We start from the raw sequence: 12461 nt of genomic DNA, 5'->3' as shown, positions 1-12461 counted from the left end.
TGGATCGCTTCTGCAATGCTCCTTCAGAGAGCCAGCACTACTGACTTCAGCCTAACAACCAATTCAGCTGCAGATTTATTCACAGCTTCCAGCTACCCTGCCAGCATTTATTTCCTCCTCTTTGAGTCCCTACCCACACTACTTGTCAGCACAGCACCTACTGCAACAAAAAGTGCTGTCAAAAATCTGAAAAATATGCTTTGTTGCATCGTGCAAAAGGCAGAAAAAGAGCAGCTCCAGCTACTTTGTGAAGATTCCACACAGGTCTCTCCAAGCAAGACCCTCAGGCCTCCATTTTTATATGCTAAAAACATAACTTACATAGAAATGAAAGTGTAGGAAGTGTGACAAAACTTTCGGAGCAGTGACAGGGAACTTGACTAGCAGAGTTTGCAGGTAGACCTCCAACTCCTTTTGCCTTTTCTCCACCAGGCTTTTGGAATTTTTCCCAATAATCTTCTTGGGAGGTAGGAGATTTTTATCTATTTTCTTTTCTGAAACAAGCTGAAAGACAAAGACCAGAGTTACGACCTGTTAGAAATGACAAAAGGTCCTAAAAACAGAACTTAAGGTAGACAAGTAGTGAAGCAGTAATTTATTATACATTCTTGCAAGAACGGGTGACCCAACAAAGTAGGACACTTTTGGTCAGTGCCTGCAGCCTTTTTATACCATACATCTATACATATTCATCACCTGTCCTGCTTTGTATTAAGATGAGTTCAAAGAGGTGGTTTCCATAAACTCCTCCCAATTGCGTCTGCGCATTGTCCTGTGGTAGTGGTCGTCGGGGGTCTCAGCGATGAAGGCTCCGAGTCTTCCTCAGGTTGAACCTTTCACCTCCTTCCTCTGTTTGACTATGGATTTTACAGGCTCAACCCAGGCGCCCCATCCACAGCACTACACAGTATAATACACATGGCATGTCTGGGACATTCCCACTTCCATTGGTGAAGTAAATTAAAATGTATGAGTCCTTTTGTCTGGGACAACTGCTTACTGGCAAGTAGTTGTCCTTATCTTAACTTTCCCGGCAACTGACATGGCCCTGGGCTGAAGGAAGTCAAAGCTCCATACAGGTTTCAGATTGCACATGTTAATTTTGTGAAAGGTTTGTTCACTCCTGATCAAAATTATTAGATTTATCGAGACCCCACATCGTTTTTCCTGTTTGACTTGATGTACAATCAACATGATTGAAGCCTGTTCGTTGAGCCTGATTTCCTTAAATTCCAGCCCATGTCCTCAGTCACGATTTAACCCCTTATCTCATTATCCAGGATCATCTGCATCTTTTAGCAGAGCTATGTACTCAAATTGAACCCTTGAGAACAATATTCCCCCTTATTTTCCTAAATCCTTTAAGCCAGTAAATAATACAATAACATTTTTCAGTTTGCAAAAGCAACATTTCTTAGCACTTTCCACAATTCCCCCCTTCTTTTCTTTATACTAACTGTTGTCTTTTGCATATTGTCAAAGTCCTGTTTCATATGAAGCTTCTAACCTGGCCAGCATTGCTTCACATTCTTTTTCCTGATATTCTCTTATTATCTGTTTCTTGTTCCTCTAGGAGAAGAATATTATAAGGCGGTGGTCCCAGGGGCATCTTCTCAGTTATTGCAGTTTCTATTAATCTCTGTATAAGACCCCTAACACAAGGGATTATACAACACCCTATGGCCACTAAAATTCCTGTTACCACTATCAGGGAAGTGAAAACTGATATCACCATTCCCTTCCATTTTCCAAACCAGGATTCCCACCACCCAGTAAGAGAAGTATCTATTCCTGAATTTTCTGCTAGTTCATCGGCCAAAGTGGTAAGGCCTTGTAAGGTTCTGATAATCGTTCTATCAGGAGCAGTATATTATTTGGTATAAATGTGCAACACTTTCCCTGTAACATGACACATACTCCTCCTTTTTCTGCTAGCATCATATCTAGGACCATCCTATTTTCCCATGTCATTCTGCTATTGGCATCCAATTGTTCTGATATTCCTTTAACAGCATCCCTCGTATGACTTATGAATCTCTGTTGATTATAACATACAATTGATGCAATCTACATTTTTACTTACTGTGACCCACCAAAAATAAGAATGATTCAAAACCTGCAGCAATCTGATTCCTAGCCTTAAATTCATCAAGAACCCTTCGAGGAACTCCAATTGAGTCTATATATATTCTGTCACCAAAGGACGTTCCCAATATGCTTCTTTTGGCCCTGATCTCTTTTTCTCTAGAAGCCTTATCCTCTCTGAATGCCAGGGTGAATAGGATAGCCAATTGTACTATAGCACAAGTGCCTTTCTAGTTGGGCGGAAGAATGTTCCTCAGAACTCTTCCTCCACAATACCACCACCAGTCAGCTCTGGGAACCTGTAATGATGAATAGTTCCCACCTTTAACATTTGTCACATTCAACGTTCTCTTACATCCTGAGAACTCCCCTACAAATTGTGTAGCCACTTCGCCCTGTCGTGAGAGACAGGCCGTGTGGTTTCCAACTACACCTGTGAGAACAGGGGGTGTTTGAATGTCCTTATTCAGCAAGGCTGGGAACAGAAGTGAGAGTGTTTTACAGGTATCATTTCCCCAGGCTGTTCTTTCCTGATACAGTGCAATAATGCACTCCATTCCTGTGTGATCATGGGATCATCCTAGGGGAAAAGGTACAACTTGTGGTTTAGGTCAACCTGAGGCACATGCATAGCAAATACTCTTGTTTAAACTTTTCACAGTGTATTTTACCCATTCCACCCAGGCATTCATCTCTCCATATCCTGTTTCTATTTCAAATGTCTGTTTCAAATCCTTATTTCTAACTACTTTTACTATTGTAGGATCATTGACAAGTCCTCCTATCTTTGTCCTAGGTTTCTGTGTACTTTTCCACTCTTTTCCCTTATCTGAAGTTTTATTTTCAGGTTTTTCTACCCTTATTTTCAATCGCCCTACTGGATCTTTCCCTCTTTTTCTTGGCAATTGTGGGTAGTATGTCCTTTTGAGATGGTAATCATCTCTTTTAGGGGTTCCTAATATAAACTTTTTCAATTTACATCTGCTGTCCATCCATTAACCTTAGTAGTCCACCAAACATTGTTCCAGGAGGGGCAAGGACCTATCCCATAGTGTCCAACCTTGTATTGGTTCAGGACACATGTACTTTTCTGCATAGCTCAGTGCCCTTTAAGGTTTTTTTTAGATTCCCACAATCCAAAAATTGGCAAGCATCAAACATAATGTTCTGGATCCCAGTCCCCTCTGGAATGCTGAATTGTAAGTTCTTTTGATTACTAAGGGGTTTTCTAGCACGACCCAACACTCCTATTTTCACTAAAGTGACATACAAACACCATATTAACATCATTTAACATTTTCAGACCTTTTACCCCTCCCCAAACACAACAGTATAATAACAACTAAACAAAATCACTACTAAAACAATATTTCAAACAGTCTTTAAATTACTGTTTCTTCAGTTTGATGAGCAGAGGATTCTCCATGGGCTGTATACACACCAATGTTTGTCCTCAGATGGTTGTTCCACTGGTCCTTTGAGCCAGGTGTAATGAGTCCAACCCTTCTCAGCAGTTCTCATGGCAGTTTCAGTTGTCAGTAGAACCTGGAAAGGGCCTTCCCATTCAGGCTGTAGCTTGGATTCCTTCCATGACTTAGTCAGAATCCATTCTCCAGGTTGGATATTATGGGCTGCAAATTCCAATGGTAGAGTTTGTGCAGAGTCCTTTATTCCTGAGAAAGTCTAAGGAACAGATTAGCCCCAGTATACAGTTCTCATGAAAAGTATCTTTGGTTTCAAACCTTAGGATTTTTCTGATTTCACCCATATAATGCAAGCCAAAGAACATTGCATAGGGAGATACACCTAAGTCTTTCCTAGGTGCAATTCGAATTCTCAGCAAGGCAATAGGCAGGCATTTAATCCAAGGTAATTTGGTTTCTAAAATTAACTTTGATAATTGTTTCTTTAGCGTTTGATTCATCCGTTCAACCCTACCAGAGGAGGGCAGATGCCAGGGAGGATGAAAGTCCCAGGATATCCCTAATCCTTCCATAGTCCCTTGAAGCACCCTGGATGTAAAGTGACTCCCTTGGTCTGAATCCACATTTTCAATTATTCCATACCTGGAAATTATTTGTTCTAGGAGGATTTTAATTACCCCTGCAGCTGTGGCTGAAGGCATTGGATATGCTTCCACTCATACTGTTAGGTGGCCAACCAATACCAGGATATTTCAACCTTCCATGAAATCTAGATTTGAATACTTTGAAAAGGTCTTAAACCAGGTTCTCTTCCTCCTTGAGGCTGTTTCTTGAGAACCTTTTTATTTATCTTTTTACAAACAGTGCACCTTTTACAGATTTGTTTAGCTACAGTATACATTTCTATGTATCCATACTTCCTTAGGATTAAATCGCACATTATTTGTACCCTCCCAATGACTCTCTTGGTGTAAAATGGCCATTATTTCCTTCATGATTTGTTTGTGGGTTTTTTTAGCATTTTTCATCCATCCGAGAGAATCCACTTCCCTTCTTTTGTTTCAATAGTTCCAAATTCCTTCCATTTCTATTTCTCTCCTTTAATAAAAATTGGAACCTCCTTGGGTTCAGATACACAAGGAGTAAGATTACATGTCTTAACAAATTCAGGCCCCAAGGTAGCTTCTTTGGCTACCTCATCTGCTAGTCTGTTTCATTACCAAGCCATTAGGCTCTTCTAACAATTTAAAATATAATCCCTTTGTTTTTAGTGTATGTGATTCAATCCACAGGCGACAATAGCCTGTCAATTCCAAAAATTTTCGCACCTCTTTCTTAGTTCTCGGGAGAGGTAACTCAACTATTCCTCTTATCCTCTCCAGGTTTTTTCTCCTTCCCTTCACTGATTAGATGTCCTAACTATTTAACTTCTTTTTCCATGTACTGCAGTGCATCCCAACATTCTATAACTTATCTATCCCCTGGGCTAGGGAAGAGACATCATTAGAGATATTGACTGCCTTAGGGGCAGCCATCCTATAATTACGTACAAACTTCACAGAGGCAATACATCCTGAGAAGGCCACACTGTAGTATCCAAATTTCCCCTGTTCACTGTCAGGAGGTCACACTGTAGTTACAGTTTACGTTACACAACTCAAAGGGCAACATCATACACAAACCACACTGTTCACAAAACAGGCAAAGACCCGTTCCTGACCCTGGTCAGTAGACCCAAAAGCTCTCTTAACAGTCCTCCTCCCATACACCACCGATTTTTTATCACTTTTCAAATCCATACACACCACTTGCTCAAGCTGGCTCGAACCAAAAACACCATCCCAATCAGACCAATCTTCCTCTCATGCATCACAACGTCCTGCTTACATACAGAACATACAAACAACAGTTTACAGATACACAAAAATCCTTAGATCCGCATACAGAGCACCAGAAAACAACACCTGGTTCAAGACTCATTTCCCTTACACAAACAGTTTAAATCTGCCATTTACTTTGTCCATCTCCAGCTGCTCTCCTCGTGGAGACTCAGCACTCGCCCCGCAGTCAGACTGGCTTGTTCACTCAAAAACCTCCCACACAAACCTCTCCTACAACACACGGTACCGGGCACAAAAACTTATTGCACACACAAAGCGTAACAATGGTTATGAAAATCCCAATTATAACCACAACGATGTAAATTTCAATTCCCATGGGCTGCAGAATGTTATCAATGATAGCTATCCCACATTGTTTCTGCTAGCCTAAATAGCGAGAAGCCCAGATCACCAAAGGGTCTCACGTATGCGCGCAAACCTTTACCAGTTTCGAATCCACCCGTGGGGCGAGCACCAATGCTCTTTACCTCGCGTAGGACGTCTCCTCACGACTTACAGGTATCCCCAACAAGGCATGTCTTTCCATCCTCCCTAAGGGACTGTATGGAGGAAGGTTTCCAGGGGTTCTCTCGCCAACCCCTTTTTCTCACTAAGCCGGCTATCCTTATTTCCCATTCGGTTCCTTGGAGACTTTTTAACAACAAATCCACCTTTTGCTTTGCCGTTCTCCGGCCGCTTCCCTCGCGGAAAGACGGAACCGCGGATCCGGGCCCCGCACTCACTTCATACTTAACTGTGTGTGTCTCACACACACACACACACACACGTCTCCCCGAATGTCCCGACCACCAAGGCAATACTTAACGTCCGATTTTCTTACCTTGGTCTGTGCGCAGAGTTGCCTGGTCGCTACAATAGCGCCTACTATCCTTCACACTGGTTCACTAGGTCTACCTTTAAAATTGGTCTCGGGATCTAGTCAGTCTGCCGCTGGAACTCCCGTCGACGATACACGAGACCGTTGAAATCAACGGGACGCGTCTCCCCGTCCTTCGGCGGCAGGAGCTCCACACGGCGATGATGTTGATCCCGGACGAGCCCCCAAACTGTTAGAAATGACAAAAGGTCCTAAAAACAGAATTTAAGGTAGACAAGTAGTGAAGCAGTAATTTATTATACATTCTTGCAAGAACGGGTGACCCAACAAAGTAGGACACTTTTGGTCAGTGCCTGCAGCCTTTTTATACCATACATCTATACATATTCATCACCTGTCCCGCTTCGTATTAAGATGAGTTCAAAGAGGTGGTTTCCATAAACTCCTCCCAATTGCGTCTGCGCGTTGTCCTGTGGTAGTGGTCGTCGGGGGTCTCAGCGATGAAGGCTCCGAGTCTTCCTCAGGTTGAACCTTTCACCTCCTTCCTCTGTTTGACTATGGATTTTACAGGCTCAACCCAGGCGCCCCATCCACAGCACTACACAGTATAATACACATGGCATGTCTGGGACATTCCCACTTCCATTGGTGAAGTAAATTAAAATGTATGAGTCCTTTTGTCTGGGACAACTGCTTACTGGCAAGTAGTTGTCCTTATCTTAACTTTCCCCGGCAACTGACATGGCCCTGGGCTGAAGGAAGTCAAAGCTCCATACAGGTTTCAGATTGCACATGTTAATTTTGTGAAAGGTTTGTTCACTCCTGATCAAAATTATTAGATTTATCGAGACCCCACATCGTTTTTCCTGTTTGACTTGATGTACAATCAACATGATTGAAGCCTGTTCGTTGAGCCTGATTTCCTTAAATTCCAGCCCATGTCCTCAGTCACGATTTAACCCCTTATCTCATTATCCAGGATCATCTGCATCTTTTAGCAGAGCTATGTACTCAAATTGAACCCTTGAGAACAATATTCCCCCTTATTTTCCTAAATCCTTTAAGCCAGTAAATAATACAATAACATTTTTCAGTTTGCAAAAGCAACATTTCTTAGCACTTTCCACACTTACCAATAACCAATTTCTTTTGAGCTATCTTGTACGCATATCTTGCTTTGCAAGTGATCATTTACTAAGGCTCTTGAAGTCAAGGACTTTTTTTCCCCCCCTTCTTTTGCACTATCTAGAGAGATTACATATTTTCCAGTCTCTGTACTCATTTCATTCTCAGACATGAAAGACATGCCTGCAGTAAGACCTTCCCTTAGCTATCAACTACATATTTCTCCAACATAAAGAGACTTCCAGAGAAAACACAGGGAGATCTGGAAGTGAATGCATGAATCTCAGAAGAATCTCAAGCACTGTTAAATATCCCTTTCTTATTTGAGTGTTTGCTTCATGAACATTCATGCACTCTTGTGTGTTTGTAGGAAGATGTTTAGACTCTCCGGTGTAGACTGGCTTAACTTCTGGACATTCATTCATAGAATTAGTCTGAGGTTTAGAAACTACTCTATATTCATTCATTTCCTTTTGAAGGTAGTGAGCAAGATACTTCACTGGATATATGCAGGTCTATAGATTTTGAATGATTGCACTTCCTTGTTGAATCAATAATGCACAATTAATGTTTCATGTTCCTCAAGAATTCAGGAAATCAGATAGAAGTTTAAACCCAGTTCTTATTTATTTAGAATCTAATTTATCATATATGAACTCAGTTCCAATATTTTCTTTCATAGCCATTAAGAAAAACAAATACCCACATAGGTAAGAACTGAGACGGAATCAAATCTTTTAACCATTTTAATGTATCCAGTTTGGTATCTTTAAATGTAAATATATTTACATATATATTTGTTGCACAAATGATAAGGACTTGTTCTTTTAGTTAATTGAGAAGTATTTATCACTCATTTTGTCTTATATGAATTGTGTTCAGTAATTCCATAGAAATGTTTCCTACAATTTCAAGCTTCTGAGCAGTTTTTAAATAATTATAATTTGATTAAGCCATCACCTTGGCATATTCCTTCCCTAACTGGAATCCTCTGCTCTCAATGACATAGGGCAGGGATACAAGAGAGAACATTTACTCATAGGTTAATAAAAAACCTCAAGATCTGACATTTTGTGAACTATCAACTTAAAAAATTGTTTTATGACATTGGGAATGCAGTAGTTACACTTGGCTTCAGACTAGTTCAAATATTAGACCTTAATATGACAGTATCGCTAACTTTTTTTAGGTTTCTCAAGATGTTCCTAAAATTCATACTTACACGTATGGTCTTCACACAATACACATAAAATTTTATTTTGTTTAAATTCAGACTCCCTGTAGCCTGGTTCCAAAGACCCAATGCCTGTTTGCAGCTGAGTGCATTACGTGATTCCATCTTCTACTTCAGTTTAATATAAAAAACCCCTGTTACAAAAATCCAGTTTAAACTTTCTAGGAAGTCTTCACAATGCCAAACAAAACACAGTAAATGGGAAACTTCCTTAAATTACATTGATACTTCTGTCTCAAAGACTGTTTAGGTACACACAATGTAACTCTGCAGAATGAATTCACATGAATTTTAGTCCATTATGCATATATTAGTCTGATTCATGCATTTCTGTAGCTTCTAGGGTAAGAAGCTATTTAAAGCTTACTTTTCTGGAAAAGGGTTTGTTTTTTCTCAGCTAGCCACATTTCTCTGTATCTCTGTGTTTCACTACGCTGTGGTACAGTATAGGGTGAAGGTTAAGCCCTAAAAGTTACTGAAATGCATTGTGTCAGTGAGAGAATACTCTCGTTACTAGAAACTAGGCACTTTATTTTGTTGCCTTTATTTCAGGCAGTGTGAAACTTGGGGTTTTCAGTTGCTGTTAAAAGCTACACAAATTCTTTTAATTAAATAATTATTTTGCTGATAGTATCCAATCTGATGTATGGCTGAAAGTTCAGCCGCCATTCAGGGTTGAAGCCATTTTGTCCTTAGTGTTAACCTAGTTTTCATAACTTTTTCACTGTGGTAGAGTTAGCTCAATGAGAGGAGAATATCTGTAACAAGTAGACAGTATTCCAGATTACAGATCAAATCTGATTAGCTCAGAGTAATTACTTTGAAATATTTTTTGGGTTTTATCCATTTTATCCATTTTTTTATCCCCAGATAAAAAATGTATTTCTTTGTCCCTGAATCTAGCAATGGCAAGGACAAAAATTACACAAACCCCAGTGATGCTTGCAGTAGGCAGCAATGAAGGAAATGTTTTCACTAATTTGAAAAAAAAATAATGAGCAAGACCTTATTTGATGTTTTGGTTAGAAGACCACATAGTATTTAGGGTTTTATTAACCATATAATTCCGCTAATATCCAATATTCAACTCAGGCCTCAATATTATATAAATGACTTTGAACTTCATGCCTCAAATTTATAAGATAAAATATACAAACAACCATGAGACCTCCAAAAAGTTAACTTAAATTATATTGGAGTCAAGATTTCTTTACTGTTTCATAATCTGTCTTTGCCATGTTGCTTCTGATTGTGGCCACCTGACTTGACCTGCTGTCACTCAGATAGTCTTCAGACTGTCTGGGGGTGTTTTTTATCATTTTAATCACAGGGCATTATCGAAAATATTTGAGTGTAGATGAAAATGAAATGTTTTGTGGATTGTATCAGCTGACCATATTGTAATTGTAAGAGGTTCTAGGAAATTTTAGTTTTTCCTAAAATATCATAGTTTTTCTGATAGTAATGTTTATTTTAATTGTACTTGTAATTCTTTCTTCATCAGTTGAAAGACTTCAAGATAAAATCACCATGCACCCACAGTTACAGATTTTTTGTTTTTACAGGATTGTAAAGAAAAGATATATGGGGTTTTTTTGGTAAAGGTCCTAAAATGTATTTTCTATAAGTCAAGAACACTGACTAGTACTTAGTGGTTTTTTAAGATATTAGAGATCTTAGTCCCTCCATACAGTTGTCATGCCTCAAAAGTCATGCATCTCCTCTAATTCCCCAGCACCTGTCTCTCCTGACTAATCATCACCCGTGAATGGGCAATTACTGTATTTTAAAAAACAAAAGCCTTCTTTATACAATTACTGGGTGCTCCTTAGTCATACCTGTGCAACTTGTTTTTCAGGGGGGGTATTTCTGAAGCTTCCCTCTGCCTGTAAACATCTGACAATATAGTAGGAGGATCTCTAACAGGAGGACTGTGACTGTTTCTGTGCTCAAAATCTATTTCATGGAAGCAATTTATTTTTTTTTTCCATTTAAACTAATTGAGACCTTTGTGAGAATTCCACGACACAATCTCATGAAAAAATTGACTAAGGGAGGGAAAACAAAACCTGTGATAAATGGTAAATTTCTGTATATGTTAAAGGTCATAATATGGTTCTGGGGGATGGTTCTCATCTTGATAAACAATTCGGAAACATGAAGAACTTGTGTAAGAGCAGAGTAACTTCAGAAAGAGGGAATTGAAAGAGAACCATGATAAGATTCAACATCAGCAATTTCAAAGCCTAATGAAAATATTTTCCTATTTGTCAGATAAAGTGACGTTATCCTTTTACTCAAAGCACCTTGTTGTACCAAGGTACCATGATCTAACTCTACTGGAGTCTAGAATGCCTAGTCACAAACACCAAGCCTCTACTCAGCCAGATGTATGCAAGATCCCTTTTGGAAGCCACGTGCATATAGTAATGCCCTGTACTCAAGATGTCTTACTAAGAACTGCAGTGGCTGTTAGTTTCCAGGATAAAAGCTGACTTGTGTTGCTAAACTCAGGATGCTTTTACCAGAGATCAAAACCATTGAAAGGGGAAATGTCAATCATCTGGATGATCCAAATTTTATTCATGGCACCTGCAAGTCTCTTTCAAACCACATAACATCACTTCCCATTGACAAATATTAACAGCTGAATAAGAATTGAAATGGGAAAACATGGGAAAATTATGATCTTGGGAAGTCAGAAACATTTGGCAATTAACTAATTTAGGACTTTTGAGAACATACGTCCTCCCACCACCAAATGATCATGATGAAATTTTTTGTCTGTCAGACAGGAAAAATGTCTACTGTACCAATATCTTCCTCAATCCATTATTGAGATATTGGTACTGTTGGGTTTGGGTTTTTTTCCCACTATTTATTGTTTAAAATTGTGGACTTTGGGGTATTTTATTTCAATTTTTTTGCCATTTTGATCCTTGAATAACAGAACTGAAAACAGAAATGCTGACTCAATGTCTTTAACAGTGACTGAAAAAAAGAGATGTGTAAAAATATTAAAGTTGCATAATCTTCTAAATTAATGTCACATTGAACTAACAAACCAAATAAAATAAGGAGGGTAACACTTTGAGTATTAGTAGACTAAGCTACAGTTTTCTTTTATTATCCCTACTGCATTATAATTCCAAAAGACAGCATTTTTTTGTTTCTTATATGAAAACCAAAAGAAATCAGTAATATTCTCAGAAAAGATTTTTTCTTTTTTTTTTTTTCTTTTTAGAGTGTTTCCATTAGGTCAATTAGAAATTCTAAGTAAGTATCTGAAGTATGGGACACAGGGGGAAATGGACAGCCCCTTTTCAGTTGTCTGTGGAGACAGAACCAGGGGCAATGGCCTCAAGTAGGAACATGGGAAGTTCTGCACCAATATGCAGAAGAACTTCTTCCCGTTGAGGGTGACAGAGCCCTGGGACAGGCTGCCCAGAGGGGTTGTGGAATCTCCATGTCTGGTGATATTCAAGACCCATCTGGATGCCTCGCTGTGCAACCTGTCCTAAAGAACCTGCTTTGGTATGGGGGGTTGGACTCGATGATCTCTCGAGATCCCTTCCAACCCCTGTGATTCTGTGATTTTGTGAAGTTTATGTAGTTTTAGGGACAATCTGTGTATTATTTCCTGTATTGTAGGAAAGAAGTACACAAGATTTGTCCAGGCTTTCACAGGTAAAATCCTGAAACGATATACAAAATTAGTTTATTCATCAAGATAATATGGAAGGACTCACTGAAAGAAGAGTTAAAATATTTTTGTTTCTAAATATGTTAAAGTTCAATTCTGTCCGTGACCAATCCTATATTGCCTAACAATATTGAAGCAATATTAAACTGCTGGAGATTGCTATAGAAGTCAT

General features: G+C 39.2%; 1 protein-coding gene across 1 annotated transcript in view; it reads right to left on the bottom strand.

Moving 5' to 3' along the window:
• LOC311204601 (nischarin-like) overlaps positions 1-12461 on the bottom strand; it is a gene marked incomplete at both ends in the record, with an annotated part of 89172 nt that overhangs the window by 19612 nt on the left and 57099 nt on the right. The window contains 1 exon segment of the mRNA XM_084281005.1: positions 322-504. Coding sequence (XP_084137131.1) covers positions 322-504 — 183 coding nt within the window.

Source organism: Gallinula chloropus (assembly GCF_964237585.1).
Source record: "Gallinula chloropus genome assembly, contig: HAP1_SCAFFOLD_143, whole genome shotgun sequence".
Taxonomy (NCBI): Eukaryota; Metazoa; Chordata; class Aves; order Gruiformes; family Rallidae; genus Gallinula; species Gallinula chloropus.
This window is presented reverse-complemented; position numbering and strand designations above follow the sequence as displayed.